The 16,505-nt window shown below is 53.4% G+C and overlaps 1 protein-coding gene across 1 annotated transcript in view; it reads right to left on the bottom strand.

Annotated features, from left to right (window-relative positions):
- The window catches only part of CACNA1E (calcium voltage-gated channel subunit alpha1 E), a 97,266-nt gene that overhangs the window by 53,016 nt on the left and 27,745 nt on the right, over positions 1–16,505 (bottom strand). Inside the window, exon 7 of the mRNA XM_049809146.1 lies at positions 7,213–7,316. Coding sequence (XP_049665103.1) covers positions 7,213–7,316 — 104 coding nt within the window. The remainder of the gene's footprint in view (positions 1–7,212; positions 7,317–16,505) is intronic.

Below are 16,505 nucleotides of genomic sequence, written 5' to 3'. Positions count from 1 at the left end.
AGGACTAAAGAGCTCCTTTTATAAGCTAGTCCCTCAAAGATATATGGGCCATCGTGGCTCCATGTAAGGCCCAAAGCAGCAGGGACAGGGTCACCATTGGCCAGCTGTGTTATGGGATCTCTCGGGTCCAAGCTTTGGGCAGCCATGAAGATGAAGTTCAAGAATTCAAATAACTGGTGTTTGATGGAGAGTCAGAGCAGCAATGGAGACACTGAAATGACTCAAAGCAGTGAGAAACACAAGAGAACTCAGACTTTGCATCTGGTGATGGGGAACACAGCCCACAGAGCAGCAAGGACTTTAAATACTTCCCCTCTTCTCTCCAGTAACCCCTATTTCTCATCTACAGTTAGCTTCAGTCAACAGGCTCTCATTCATCCAAGAGCAGGCTCACCCATCGCTTGGGAACACGGGTGGGCATCAGCTGTACCTTGCTGCAAAGCCTGTCCCTTACCGATGGATCCTAGCAGAGACGCAGGTGTCTAGTCCAGCCTCTGCATTTCAGGGTGGGATCAGCCCCTCCCCACACACTTCATGCATGCTCTCCAAGAATAAGAAGTATTCCATGATCAAAGTGAGAAAAGCGTGCATGGACACTTGCTTTGTGTTCAGCTCAACCCTCCTGTGACCTTTAAAAAAAAAAGACAGGTTTTCAATGGTGCTTGGGCTGGGCTCAGAGCAGCCAACAGTTTGGAGAGCTTATTGTTTTGAAGTAGAGAAAAATAAATGACAAAGAGGATAAATATTACCGGGAGAAGGAAGCCACTGACATTCCAGTTGTAGAGTCTCAGTTTCAACATTTTTCCAAGGGTAACAACACTGAGGTTTGCATCTCTGTCCCCACTGCTCAGAGAATTCTATTGTTTGCAATGTTGCGCCAAAGGCAGTGATAGCATGGTCAACCCATGCTGCAAGAAAGCTACAGAGAGGTGATGGAGGGTCTTGTAGCCCCAGCAGCAAGAAGCAGAGATGGAAGCTCTGGATTTTATTCCACTCTTATCAGGCAGGGCTGGTATGAGCAGTGCAGCTTCACTGCTTCAAGAGCCCCGGGCTTTGTTCGCAATCACTCCCACTGGCTCATGCAGCGCTGGGAAAATGTCACTCCTCCCCTTCCCTCCTATGCTCCAGTTTTTATCCTCTGTAAGCGGAGAACAGTTTTATAGTCCCCGTTTGCAAGTGACAGCAAACCGCACATGAAAGGTTCATGGCCAGTACTGCAGGTGAGTTACAGCATGGAAGAAAAATCACCGATTTTCAACATTTCATCATGTTAACTTCCCAGGAACTTGCAAGCACTCTAATAGACACCTTCAACACACAAATACAATGAATTCAGAACCAAACATCAAGTGTGAAGCCCACAATGGAACTGCTAGATATGTCACTCCGCCACTGCAAAACAAACAAACAGCCACCTACGTTGTACAAAGAACTGATAATGCTACGTGATTCATTTGGGGCATCCTGTCTACTTCACCCAACAGAAGTGCCCAGCACCCCCCTGCAAGGATGGAGTTGGACATGGAGGAACTGGGCATCTCCAGAGCCATCCACCAAGTCAAAGAGCTGCAGCCATGGCCACACGATTGCTGCCATTAACCAAGATGGTGGAAATTACAACGATCTGGAACAAACAACTCCAAAAGCAATCTGTGAGCAAGAACTATCTGCCAAGTCAAGAGGATCAAAAATGAGCCTTTTCACCCACAGTCCTCAGACAATGGGCAGTCCACAGAGCAGATTTGCAAGGAGGCACAAATAAGAGCAAATCTGAAGCAGTTGAGACATGCTGGCAAATAATTTGCAAAGAGAAATAAAAGGGGAAAGTCACTGAGTCGTCTCTTTGTTGTGGAATTTTTTTTTTATCCTGTCCGGCTGGCTGTAAGAGGAGTCGTTATTCCCTGTAACACCAGGGGATACGGCACACCAGACACGCGCGTCTCTTGTCAGGAAGCTTGTTTGCAAAGGGCTTGGAGGCCCTCCGCAGAAAGGTGGTACAGCGGAGCAAGGCAGAGAGGCACTCATTGAATATGGATGCCCACCTGGCTGCTGAATATAGATGAAGATCTCAAAGGCTCCTTTGCTTCACTCATGTTCAAATACCACGTCGATGACACAAGAGCTTCCCCAGAACAAAGCGACAAGGCATTTCTTGCCAAACGTGACCCAACCAGTGTGCATCCCATGATGGTGCTGGGGGACCTGGCAGGAGGCATCACAGCCCCCCTCCCCATTACACCCACACCTCCATTCAAAAGTGGTTCCAGGTAGTGAATCCCCAAAAACACAACGGGCGCAGCCATTTTACATCTCATCTGAGCCATTCCCTGAGATGCTACAACCTTTAAAGAAAAAAAAACAACAACGATGCTTCCAAGCTTTCACACTTCCAATGCAGTATTTCTCAGGCATGTTTGTTGGCACCTTGCTGTCCCTCACAATCTCCCCACAAGCCTTCCTGCACTGTGGAGACATGTCTCCCCACTTTCCCATCCACAAACCACCTACCTCTGAGACATTAATCCTCTTCCCAGTGTTTTTGGCTTCAAACCACCTGATCCAACTTGAGTACACGGGGCCCAGGTTTTGCATAGAGCCAGCAAAAAAACCCCTGCCTCCATTGAAAATGTACACTTGTTCCTTCAACGCCCGTATTATTAATTGCTATAAAACTTAATTTTATTCATCGGTTGTTATGCCTCAAAATTGGATGGGAAAGAAATTCAAATTAAGTGAAGTGAAAAGATTTCAGAGATGGTACAGAAGGCTCCTGAAGGAGCTGAAGAAAACTCTCCGGAGACTGGGAACGCAGCGTTAACCCAACCTGAAAGAAAGAAGATCTTAAGACAAAGAAATCTTGCCAAATTGATCCTTTAATTATAACATTAGTCGTTTCTTTCAAAGGCTTAGTGCAAGAGCTGGGGGTGGGGGGCAGAAAAGACTTAAAGGGAGAAAAGACTTAACATCACCAGGATGAGTGGAAGCAATTAGGAGGATTTAAATTACTCTCTTGTTTGGTACAAGGCAGATGGATTTCATTTTTCTTGCCATCGTGCTCAACTTCTTGCTCTGCCAGCAGCTTCCAGAGGTCTTCTCCATGGCAGACCCAACGACCCAGCCTTCCCAAGTCAGGCAGCATCCCCTTCCACTCTGCACTCACTCAGCTATTGCTGCAGACCACGAATACCAGTGATTATAGTAGCTTTGTCACCCTGGAAAGGGGCTGGAAATATGAGACCAGTTAGGGGAAAGGAGTCTACCAGCCCTCAATAGGAGGACAGATGCTGCAATGAATGGTGGAGGACAATTGCACACCAGATTTTATCTGCAGGGGCTGGGGAAAGGGAGATGGAAGAGTCAAAACACATCCCATCTGGTATCAGAAACTCCACATGAGTTCTCAACGTTATACCTCCAAGCACGGCTTATTTTTTATCTTCACTCTTTCATCTTCTTGCTCCCAGCAACAAGATAGACATAAGCCATCTTCATGCCAGGAGGGGCAAAGCAGGCAGGACCTCTGCAGTGGTTAGGAAAGGACCGGTGGTGAGCTGTGGTCATTACTGGGATGGCATTACTGCCACTGCAGCACCACACATGCCACAGGTGGCAGGGATGAGGCAGCATGGCCCTTACCAGGTCTCTGCTGCTCTGGAGATGCAGCCTGAACACAGATCCAAATTCTTCTACATGGGAAACTGCTGAGCCAAAAAAAAAAAAAAATAATCCACAAAGAAGGGAGAGCAGACCTTTGCAAATCTCCAGCACAGGGCACATGCAACTTCTGCATCCCTCTGACTCAGAGCTAACTGACCACAGGGCACTGCACGCAACGGACCATCAGCCGCAGGTGGGAGGAGGTCCTGTCCACCCCTCCTGCTCCTCCTGCAGCATGCGAATCTCTCTGTGAATTACAGCTGTTTTCCCTGGGAAGAGGTGCAGAGCTGCGTGTACACCCTGCCCCACCACAGCAGGGTGCTGGATGACACCAACCTCAGGCCACAGGTCAGCAGCTTGCAAGACTTGATATGAGTCTCAGCATCTTCCCAAGCTCCCAAATCCACCAGCTGCCACGTGGCAGAAAACAAGGCATTTTAGCTGATGCTCCATCCTCACTTGCTCCCACTGACTCTCTGCTGCCAGGATTATTTCGGTAGCTTCTGTAGCTTTAAAAGCTGAGCAGTCACATCTCCTTGGGCTTCATACCTGCTCTCAAAAAGGAACAGGGCCAAATTTTTTTTTTCTTTCCTGCTTTCAGTTAGAATTAATTGATCTGTAATTGCACCCATGGAGGGGGAAAGTTAATAGACACAGTAATAAATGCCAAAGCCCCAGAAGAACTGGCTTTCCAAGCCCCTGCCTGGAGCGACTCCATCTCCTCTTAATAGCGTTGCATGCAATTCCAGTACATGTGTGCGTGTTAGTATTTAGAGAGAAAAACTGAGGAGCCTCGGTATGATGGAAATCATTTCTTTTCCTCTCCCACATACTTTGTGCTTAGGAGCAGATGGATCCAGGCTGTTTACATCACGGAGGTCATGCCTCAGCTTAACAGTTGGGGAATGACTGTTGGGAGAGATGCGCATTGCTACCAGAAGATTGCTAAATCTGGGCTCCGGCAAACTTCTCATGGTGGCAAGTTAAACATACAAATGTCCTGCTGCAGCCTCTTCAGATTCAGGACCTGCCTCGGGTGTTTGATCATTTCCCCAAAGAAAACCGCTGCCAAGATGAAGCGAGGGCAGAGAGGCAGTTCTGCAGCAGCTCCTGAGTGTGAACTTTGAAAAGGCTGAAAATCCTGAGCGGACCTCGTTACTCGCCCATGCAGATGGTGCAGTTTGCAAGCAATGTGGGTCTAGGTTTCTGCAAGCAGGCTGCCAGGGCTCGCCACTCGCTGCTGTGCCCCGAATTAACAGTGACCATGATTTCATCTAACTGGGCACGGCTGCCTGTCTTCCCCCCAAAGCAGTGCCGTAACTCTGGGGAAAGGTTTCCTTCACATGGAGGTGTTTCCATGGGGCTCATCCCCAGAGTGACCTTCTCCTCCCGGCTCATCCCAGCCATGGGCTGTGCAGGGGGATCCAGCCAGACCCTGCCTGCTCATCCAGCTCCAAGGCTGGCGGATGGAAAGGTCACCCTTCCCCTCCCACAGCAGAGCCAAGTGCTCTCTTCCAGCCCAAGAGGATTCTGAGAAGTGTCAAAAACAATAAAAACTAAGCAAGCAAAGCAGGGAATGAAGCCCTTCTTATTGCACTCAAGGACGTGCATTGTTTGCTTGTAGAAGTACCTTCTCCCGCCTTGCGTCGCACCCGTCCGCAGCTCCGGCAGCAGCTTTGGCAAGAGGATGCCTCACCACGGCCGAGGTACTGCATCCACCATGCCACAGAGGATGTCTGTGGCCGTGGCCAGGCAGGAGGACATGCGTGGTGGCCTTGCCATTGGGTGGCAGAGCCCAGCTTGCTGCCTCCACTCACCTCACTCAGCCCTCCAGGGAGCTGAGCAGTCGCGCTTTTCCCTAGGTATCTGGCACGCCACGAGAGCATCTCCATTGCCAATTAGGCCACCCACCCACTTGCATCCTTCCCCAGTACAAACCCTATTAATGATAAACAAACAGTCGAAATGCCAGCCGGCGCCTGGGAAGAGCCCTAGACAACTGCATCCAATTCGGCGGGTGCGGGAACAGCTGCCTTGCGCAGTCCCGGCACACACAAGCACCGAGCATGGACGAGGGCACGGGCTGGGCATCCCACCAGCCACCCTGTGGTCCTCCTGCCAGTGGCTGCCTTGCAGGCCAGAGCGGTGCTACCTTGCTGCATCCCCAGGCTGCTTTCAGCATCACACCATCACCAAAAGCCTCAGTGTCCACACGACACACCACATTGGCACAATTCAACACCGTGATAAGGGGCTTTTCCAGCTGCCTAGCCCTGAGTTTCCTAACTTTCCTTCTCTGGACCTTTGTAGGAAAGCTCCTGCTTGACACCGACACCCAGTTGGACTTTGCTCAAATCGCCAAGCTGGATGTGGCACAAGAAATTCAAAAGCCACCCAAAACTGCTTGGATGTCTTCATCCTCCATAAGAGCTCCCTCCCTGCAAGGCAGTGTGAAGCCCTTCCTGCAGCCTATCCCCAGAGCCCCTGGACTCAGTCAGACCCCAGACTAAGAGCTGGGGAAATTCAACCCACCAACAGACTCCAAAGCCCAGCCTGCCACTCCAGAAGCACTCCTGAAACCACCACCATCACACCTGAACTCAGGGGGACACTTAGGACAGTGACAGAGAGGACCAGGGCCAGTCTCCACGTTGATCCTTACATCTAAAGGCTTTCCACCAGGTGGCCAAACCAGTGCTACAGTGGCTTTTTTTTTTTTTTTTTTTGCTATGATGGGCAATTAGGAAAAATATTACCTGCTGCTGGGCATGGGGTCCCCACTGCCACCTGTGGCAAGGGCAGAGGAGCCCACATCCCCAGTGCAGGAGAAGGCATGCCCTCTCCTTGCATTAAACCCTGCCAGCAGTTGAGGATGTGCTGACGCAACCACAGTTCATTGTCATGGAGACAAGAAGTCTTTTTCTCTCCAAACCCAGCTTAATGGCTTGGATTAAAACCTCCTTTCCCCTGGGAAGAGTGGAACGGGGACAGTTGTGTTGTCCCTATGTCCCTGTCTTGTCCACGTGCACCCCAGGCACCCCTACCCTCACCAGTGTGTATCCCCCACTGGCACTGGGCATATCCTCCAGACCATGGCCCGCACAGCATGGAGGTGCCCCACATCGCTCCCAAACCCATCCGAACGCACGCGCGCCGCGCTCCATCAGCCAGCAAATGTGCACCCCACTACAAACACATTCTGGACTCAAACACATTTCCATAAGGCCCCCCTCCACGTCTCTCTCCAGCAGGTCCCAAGCAGCCAGAAGATTGACACTGACCATTTCTTGCAGGTGACCAAAACCATGAGCTCGTCAGCAAGGTGAAACAACAAGAAAGCATCTTCAAGGCTGCCCCTTTCCTGGCTCCCTGGGGACCAAAGGGGCTAAGCAGAGCCAGGGAGCGATCCCTTGCTTTGGGGCAGGCAGGCGTGGAAGACACGGGGGGAATCGGCTACTGGGGTCCAGGGGGGCAAGGCAGTACCAGGGGCCAACCTTGGGGCTCAGAGACATGCGACGGGCATGGTCTGGAGGGGAAGGATGGCATCTCGCTTACCCCGACAGCACTCCCAGGACAAGGTTGAGGACAAAGAAGGATCCAATGATGATGAGGGGGATGAAGTACAGCCAGTTCCAGGTGGCTCCTAAGGCATCATTGGTCTAGAGGGGAAAGAAAAAACACGTATGACGTTATCTTCAACACCAGCACGCGGGGCAGAGGAAGGGTGCGTTAGCTTCAGCATGGTGGCGATTCTCCCTCCAGGCTGACCACACCAGGCTCCTCGGGGTGATGTGGCCGTGCCTGCTGAGCCTTGATGGGCACCAGGTGCTGCCTGTACAGGCATGCCTGCAGGGGAGCTCCTGATCAGCGGTGCCTGATGCCCCTGGGCATCCTGCCCCAGCCACACTCTCATCCATGGTCTCCAGCCCTCATCAGGCAGGACCGCTCTCCTCTGCCTCCTCCTACCATCCCTACAGGGATGCAGGGGCTGTAAGACAGTTCTATAGTCGGAGGCGCAGAGCCCTGCAGCCCAAAATTGGGGTGCTGAGGGTGCGGGGGCCACCCTGAGTGTATCTCCCCCAGCAGCTTGATTCAGTGCTCCCCTGCGCATCCCACCAAGACAGGGCAAAGCAGCCCCGCAGCTGCGGTACCTGCCGAGCACAGCACAGGTTAAGAGGGAAAGATTTATAAGGTGCCTTAGAGCCAGAGAAGCTGGTGGCTAAAGAAGAGGCGGCCGATGCTTGTGTTTCCATGCACAGCGGGAAAGGGGCTGGTGCAGGCAAGCCCTACACCTTCAAATGGGCATTTTGCTGATGGGATCATTGCTAATACCTTGCAGACATCCTCCCGCCCCAGATGCATTACCCCAACCCCAAGGAGCTGAGAGCAGAAGGGAGCTCTAACCGCAGGGCAAAGCCCGACAGCTAAAAAGCCTGCTGGCAAGCCCTGCTCAATACCTCCAGACATTTATTCACTGAGGCTTTTAATAAAGCAGTGCCCCTCTGTACCTCACAGCCACTTCCCAGGCCCCATTTGTCCTCCGGTGTCAGGCACGGCGCACATGACACCGGGCTGGAGGGTGATGCGGCAGAACGTGACTGTCTGGAGGAGGTGGTATCAATCTTGTTGCAATGAAAGACTCTCTTTTCTCTCTCTTCCCCCCTCTCCCCATGCTAATTAAGCCCTCATCTTCATCTGAGTCATTGGCACCACGTCTCCCGGTCGGCCAGTGCAGGAGTCAAGATGAGGCTCTACAAGGGGAGAAGCTCATCTCCGAGGGGGAGAGAAAGCTACCGTGCCGGAGTCTTCCTCCAGTGACCAAGGTGCCAGCAGGAACCTCAGCTGGGCGTCCCCACCACCCCGACACTGAGCCCAAGGCAGGAAGGGTGACACCAGCACATCCTGCTGCAGGCACTGACCGCAGCACCGGGAGAGGGATGCCGCGGGCAGAGACCCCAGTGCCGAGGAGCGCCTGGCTCACAGCAGCAATAGGGATTTTGAGGTTGGGGAAAGCATCTGGAAGGACTCGCTGCCCTCCTTCTTCGGCAGCGGGGGAACCATGCGTGTCTTCTCAAGGTCCTGCCCTTTCAAGAGCCCTGGTCCACCACCAGCCCCTTTCCTCAGGGTCATGGGAGAAGCGAGTGCAGGGAGGTGGGAAAGATGCATGGGGATCCCATACAGCCAACATTTATCACCACCCTCAAGAGACACCCAGGCCACCATGCTCTGCTCTAACAGCACCGTTTGCCATGGCATTAGTCTTCAAGGCATTGTGCACTCTTCAGCCCAAGCTTGGCTGGTCTTCAGCCCCCTGCCAAGATACCATTGGATACCTGCCACCCATGCCAGGATTGCTCGCCTTTGAAACTGGCTCCTGCCCAAAAACCATGGGCTTTCCCCAAGGTCCTTAGCACAGAGGATGCAAAACAGATGAGCTCATTTCCTACAGGTGAAGAAGGCATCTTCCAGCAATGCTCAGCAGGAGATGGAGTGGGAGACGGGGATTAACAGCCAGCAATGCCAGCAGCAGCACCCAGATCACCTCTTCCCACAGTGTTTTGTGGACATGGCCAAAGCTGGTGGCACTGGGGATTTGCAGCCGGGAAACCTGAGGCAGGGGCTGGCAGCACCCCGATGGGACAGGCTGTCTGCGATCCCGACTTCCATGTACATTTGGGTACCCAGCTGCCATAGGGGTGGAGACAAACGGGATTAGACAGGTTTTAGGGTTTGGGGGGGGTTATGTGTCTGGCACCACTAGCAGCCAGCAGCTCCAGGAGGGGCACTGCTGAGGCAGGGGAGGGGATGGGGAGCTGTGGCCATGGACCCTATGTACCCAAGGACACACCACTGGCCAGAGCAAACTCGGGGGTGGTCCCAGCCACCCAGGACAATGCCAGCAGCCCCAGGAACAGTCCTGCTCTGAGCAGCCACAGGGGTCCCTTGGCCAGTGCCAGTTTTGCTGCAGCCCCCCAGCCCCAAGATGAAATTTCCCAGTGCACATCCCAACGCTCCCTACAAAACCAGGAGCTGGTGATGCCCAGTCAGGCTGCAGCGGCTTCAGCCTGTCAGCTGGTACCTGCTCGGCCACTCCGACTGCCAAAATTTGCCCTTGTGTTCCCCAAGTTGCTGGAAGAATTGCTCCAGTACGTTTGCAGCACCTAGGCTGCAGAGGTCCCAGCCGGGGGGGCAAGAGGGCTTGTTTGGGAAACATGAGGGGCTTGGCATTTCACAGGCTCTGCATCTTCCTCTGCTTCTCTAGTCTGCGGAGGAGAGCATGACCACAAAGCATCCAGTGCAGCAGGACATCAGCACACAGAACAGCGTGTGTGCATACACACACAGACAAGTGGATGTATTCCCATCTCTCCGCTCCCAAAGCTGAAGCATGTCTGCCCAGGAAACCAAACGACCTGCCATGCCTGGCCATGTGTCTTGTCAACCCCAATGCTCTGACACACACCGTGCTCCCCAGCTGGAGGCCAGTGGTTTGCCTGGAGGGAGGACATGGACTGCCAGGGTCTCAGAGAGTTGCTGAGTCCAGACCCCCTTGTGTCACGCTATCTCCCCCAGATTATGTCAGCTCTACCTTAAAAACTCACTACACCCACCAGAAGGCTCCTCAAGCAGACGCTTTAATGACTGCTCTAATTTTCAGCCTAAATTTATTTGTGGTCATTTTATGTACCACTCTGTTCTTTTGTCAGCATTGGCCTTTGGCTGAAATAACTCCTCTCCTCCCCGTTTCCCGTCCTGATGTATTTACAGATAGCTATCATGGCCATCCCCAGCCTCTCCATTGCTAGCCATGACTGTCTCTCCCTCCCCACTTTATCTTAGTAGCCCCTTCCCTGCTCCAGTCCAGGCTCAGTTCATCTTCCCTGGACACAGGAGACCCAAGTGAGCAATTCTGATGGGTCCCATCCATCCCTGCATGATGCTACCGAGACTTTGCCATCCTGCCTACAAACCTCCCTCCTCCTCCAGGGCACCGCTGGCCTGTGGTCACCCTGCGGTCACTCGCTCATCCCCTCCTCCTCCACACTGCTACTTCCCAATCAGCAAGACCTGGGCTCCTAGGAGATATCTTTACTGTTCCTCAACAAGCACATGGTTTTCCATTTCTCACTGCATCCCACATCTCTTCCTCCAGCCCTCCTCTAGCCTGGGATGGCAGCCTCCGTACCCTCAGCTCCAGGAAGGCAGCTGATGCTGGAAGCAGGAAAGCCCATGACTCATCCTCGAGGAGCCCCACCGGTCGCCACCAGCCACTGTGTCCCCTCAACGCCACCCAGCTCCATCCCGACACTGCTCCCTTCCCTGCCAGCCTCGCAGAGCTCCTCTTCTCCTTCCCCTCTTCTCCTCTTCATTAACACTTTCCCATAGCAAAAGCTTTACTACAAAAAGCAGTTCTACACGTTTTCAGGTCTCCGATGCCAGGCTAGCCCGGCGTGACCTACCTTTGGCAAACCCATGATTCATTTTCCTCTTTTGCCTTCCAAATCTGTTCCAAAATGGCATGCGATTGAGGTCAGGCTTACAGTCCTATTCCTGCCTGCCTTACTTTTTTTCCCCTCCTCCCCCCGCTTTTAAATATAGGCATCGCATTCGCTATTCTCCAGTCAGATGGTGCCTCCCCCAACTCGATGGAGTTGTTAAAAATACTTGTTACCAGACCTGCCATTTCATGTGCCAGCTCCCTCCAGGCACGGGGAGGGGGAAACCATCCTGAGTGCCGGGCTGATGGGTGCAATGGTCTCAGCGCGTGGCTTCCACATTGGCTGCACCCATGGCCATGTCCTTGTTCCTGCTATCCAGTCTTTTGTTGCCTCTGTCTTTGTGTTGACCAATAGCCAGGGTGAAATATCCATCCGTGCCCAAATCTCCCCAGCCATCACTTCACCGCGCTTTGCTTCCATCTGCAGAGGTGGGGAACTGCTTACCACCCCTTTGAGCATCCTTCATGAGGTCTGTGTCAACATGATTTTTGGTGGCTCCCATAGCATTTCCCAACTTCTTTGGCACCAAGACATAGTTGTCTTGACTGAGCAGCGCCTTTTCCAATCCCTTTGGGGCATCATTTGTTCTTAATATCCCTCTGTAGGCAGTGGTTCATCACCTTGGTCTACTGTGCCTTTCCATAGGTTTTTCCCGCTTTGCAGAAGGTCGTCATGTGCAGAAGTCAGCATAGATGCAGGGAGTTTAATCCCCAAATTACACAAACACTGTAATTCCTTTAATGAAGAAATTCCTGGCTCCTGCCCCTGGCTCCCTGTGCACCAGATCAGGTCCCATCGCTCACCCAAGCCCTTTGGGAAATGGAGGAGCTACCTGATGCCTGATCTTTGCTGCTTCTTCCATTACCTTTAAGACAACCACCTTTACATTACGCACCCCACCAGCCTAAACCACCACCACTCAAACTCTCTCATGGCCACCAGACCAAGAAACACTTTTGCTACTGCCTCCAGGCATACCCGAGACACCAACACAACCAATATGAGCTTTTTGGTGAAGACTAAAGAGCCACAGTTTCCCCAAGGGACTAACGGACCCAAGGGTGTTTCTTATGCCAAGGCATCGGTGGAGACTCCCAGCCGGAGCTGAACCATCACGTTCACCTCTTGGACACAACCCGTCCTGCTGTCAGCAAAGCCTCCAATCCTATAAATGACACCACCAAGGCATGGGAGCAGGACCCGCATGGGCTAATGGAGCTGGCACGGCGTGTCCCTACCCAGTGAAGGAGCCCTCATCAGCTCCTGCTTCTCAACCCCTGGCACAGGGTTATTCTTTCAGCAGCTCTTGTGTTGGTTTTTTGGGTTTGGGGTTTTTTTTCCAAAGGGCGGGAAAAGGCGCAGGGAGCTGCAAAAGCAGGTCTCACTCGGGGGGCCAGAAATCTAAAGAAATCTAAATATATACCCAAGTCGAATGCAAAGCACAAGCTCGCAGCCCACACGTACCCTCCCTCGGGCTGCACTCGCATGGGAAACTTTAGGATTTCTTTGCTATAGGGGAAGGGGGGGGGGGGAACACAAAAAACCCACAAAAATTCAATCTCTCCTACCTAAAAATAAACAGAAAGCATGCTCTGCCTGTGCAGGGTGCCTTTAATAGCTACTCATTGCCCACCAGCTTGGGGAGGGGAGCTGGGGACTGAGCCTGTGGGCACCTAACTCATTTGGGGAGCAGCAGGACATAGGGAGCCACTGGACTTCATTCACACAGCAATCCACCCTTCTTGATTCTCCAGTGTCTCGTAACAGGGCTGGTCTCCCACTTCAGGCTTTCCCTGGAGATGAGGGGAGCTTTCTGCCCCTTCCCAGCAGGAGATGTGTCCTGGAGACCTCTGCATCCAGCTTGGCCAACATCAACAGCACACACCGATGCCCTGTAGGCAGTCAGGTCCCCTCTCAAAATCCATCTGCATTAGGAGAGAGTTTCTGTGGTTTCTGTTTGAAACCAGACCAAAACGGCATATAATTAGATTGGGGTAATATACATTCATTACTGTAACCAACTGGCTGTGACGTGCTCGAGGGATACAGCAGCGCTGCGCTGCGGGGGCGGGGGGGAAATCCACAGGACCTCCAGCATCATGGGTGGCCCCATCCTGCTCTCATCACAGTTCTCTGCCAGGGATATCCCACCCCACGGAGAGCTGCTACAGGGACCCACGGCTTTGCCTGCATTGCAGGCAGGCTTTAACAGGGTGACCAAACCATCACAACCACCGTGACTGGGCAGGAGAGGTCTGTCTGTGCCCCCTGGCTCCAAACCTAGCGAAGGGGTTTGGGAATGATGGGGAAAGCCAGGATCTCAGAAGGCTTTGCCCTGGGTGCTGTGCTTGCCTTCTCCAGCACTCCTCAGGGGCTTGCTGCCTGGCGTGGGGGCAGAGCAGAGCTGCGGGGACAGCGGGTGCAAAACCACCACAGCTTCCGTGATTTGTATGGCAAATCCTTAGCTTCGGAAGTCCCGATGGTCTTTGCCTGGTGGTGACACCCACCGTGTCTCTGCCACAGCTGATGCCATCCCCACAGCATCACCTCCTCGGTCCCTGACCTGTTCTTCCCTGCAAACCACTGCTGCATCTAGCTGAGAAACACATGCAGGCCAGAAGGAACAGCCTCAAAATCTCCATACCCCAGCAAAAAGGAGGGAAAAAAAATTTCAAAAAAATACCTTACAGCAGATTCCTTGGCCTAACCAGTTCCCTCAAGACCTTGACACCCGCTGCTGCTCTCCTCAGCGCAGTAACAGATCTCTTTCTTCCCTTTAATAGCAGTAATTTGGTCTCCTGAATGCAGGGCCATGCTTCACTCCCTGCCAGCCCTGCCTGGTATCCATCAGCGACCCCGGTGCTGGACAAGATCTGAATGAAAATGCTCTGCTTTCCCAAATCAGGTTAATGAGGAAATTGGTACATTTCCTTTGCAGGGCCGGGGCTGGCCCACAGTGGGACACATCCTGCCATGGCCACCTCCTGCCCGATGCCCTGCCCGCAGCACTGCCTATTGCTGGCCCCGGGTGCTCTGGGGTGCCAAGGACAGGCAGCAGGCAGGAGTCCCTACAGAGGGGTGCACGAAGCTCAGCAAAGCCCGAGGCACATGGGAACGCTTGTGCCTGTACATGAGTAGGGAAGGGGAAGGAGTGGGGAAACAGGAAAAAACCCAGTATATTTCATTTTTCTGTTTTATAAATGGAATGCAAAAAATGCATTGCTAGAAGTGGTACTAAAAATCAAGTGTTTTCAAAACGTGTGATTTGGGCACAGAGACCCGTTCTTGCTCTGTTCTCCTCTGATCCACCAAGAAATCACACCCAGATGCCCCAGCATCGATCTGCAGACCCTGTCCCCAGCCATGCCTTCTCCTCTCCCCGCAGCCATCCCTCGCTGTGACCCCCCTGGCTGCCCCCACCTCTGCTCCCAAACTCCCACTTTCCCCCTGCCCGGACCCCTCCTGTGCCTTCCCCAGCCCCAGATGAAGGCACCCCCCCAAACTGCCCCGCCGGCAAGATGAACTTTTCCTGATGGAGTATTTGCAAAGCTCCTCAACTGTCATTAGACCCAGCGCTCGTCTAAGGCAGCGCCAGCGTTCCCAGAGCAGATCCTCAGCATCGGGCTCAGACACATGCCAGTACCACTGCCTCTCCGGTTGGACCCGGAGCCTGCACACTGCAGCAGGGCACGGTTTTCATGGGATCAGCTTTGGGGTTGTTTTTTCAATGGGGTTTGGTGATTGTCAGACTGGATCCCTGCTTTTTTTTGAGCACGCTGCAAGCCCACAGAGGCAGCTTGGGCCCCATATGTTTCCTAAATGGCAGGAACGTCCCCACCTCCAGCTGCGATGCTCTGGGGCAACAGACCCATGCGCAACCTCACTCAAGGACCCCAATTCACCCCAATACTCCCACAATCCAGCCCTGATGCAGAGCAGCATGTGCACCAACACACAGGCACGGAAACAGGTTTGCAAAGCCTCGCTGGTACAATTTCCAGAACCAAACCCGCTAATGAAATTACAGACCCTGGGCTTAATGAAGCTGAGCAGCGGGGGCCAGGCAGCACCGAGACCCTCTGCCACCTCCTCTTCTTGAGCCTGGAGTTGCTGGGCAGTGCCAGAGCATCGGTGCCAGAGCATCAGTGCTTGAGCATCGGTGCCGGAGCATCGGCCCCTCGGCTCCCCGAATCCTGCCGGCAGACGGTCTAGGAGTGAGACTTTCCCGTGCGGGCAGGGAGGAGGGTGTGGGCAGGGAGCTTCTGACAGAACATGCCTGCAAAGCTGGGGATCCAGCAGACTCGGTTTGTTTCTTGCTGTGTCATTTCAGCACACACACAGAGGGAAAAGGGGGGGCGGGGGGGCAGGAACATTTGGCAAGCTGGCAAGGGTCTGGCTTTGCTGAGTGCGGAGAAAGAGCTGTTTCTTCCAAAGGGAGAAGAGGGTAAAGCAGGCTCGCTGCCACATACGTGCCCGTCGGGGATGGGCTCCAGCACCCACGGCTAGCAGCATGTGAGCTGCCGGCTCGGGCACCAACAGGAGCCGTTTGGGGAAAACCAGCTCGTTTCCTGAAAAGTTAGGAAGGTTTTAAACCTTTGGAGTAGAACTTGAAGTGTCTCTGAAGTCCTCGCTTAAAAGATTCAGCATTTAACGTTTCAGAGGAAGAAGCAGGAAGGAGCTCTGTCCTGCAGTGCCACGAGTGCCAGGGACTTTTTGGCAGCCCCCATCCCCCCCACACAGCACACCCTGCTTTGCCTGCACGGCTGGGAGCCACCAGGAATAGCTACAGAGGCATTAAGATCTGTACTTGCTACTGAGCTGCTAAGAGCACTGGGTGTTGATTAAATTTTCATACCTCCCTGACAGGATATTTTTTGTGTGTTGTGTTTTAATTTAAAACACACAAGAAGGGACTCCTTTTCCCTTTGCAAGTATTCCAGCTTGAGAGCCTGGCGTCGTCCCAGGGCACAGAGGGCTAAAAAGCCAAGTGGTTTCCCTCTTTTGCCATCACTCCCATCCCCTCCGCTCTCCAGCCTCTCCCTCCTCCTCCTCCTCCTCCTCCTCTCCCCAGAGATCATCTCTAGCCAGCGCCGCTCCTTGCTGGGAGCCCACTGTCACCCATCACACTCCCAGCTTCACCCTCCCCAGTGCCAGAAGGAGCAGCAGGGCAGGCTCAGCCCCCAGCTGTGGGACCACTGCTGTACTGAGCTCCTCCAGTGCTCTGCCCATCACCGTGGTGTCAGGGCAGGTGCTGTTTTGGAGTCTTTGCACCACTGGCCCTTGCTGCAGAGTCCCTGCGACACTCGGCATGTGGCCAGCGCCACTGTAGCTCTCATTTTGGGAGCAGGA

This window comes from Accipiter gentilis, chromosome 8 (assembly GCF_929443795.1).
Source record: "Accipiter gentilis chromosome 8, bAccGen1.1, whole genome shotgun sequence".
NCBI lineage: Eukaryota > Metazoa > Chordata > Aves > Accipitriformes > Accipitridae > Astur > Astur gentilis.
This window is presented reverse-complemented; position numbering and strand designations above follow the sequence as displayed.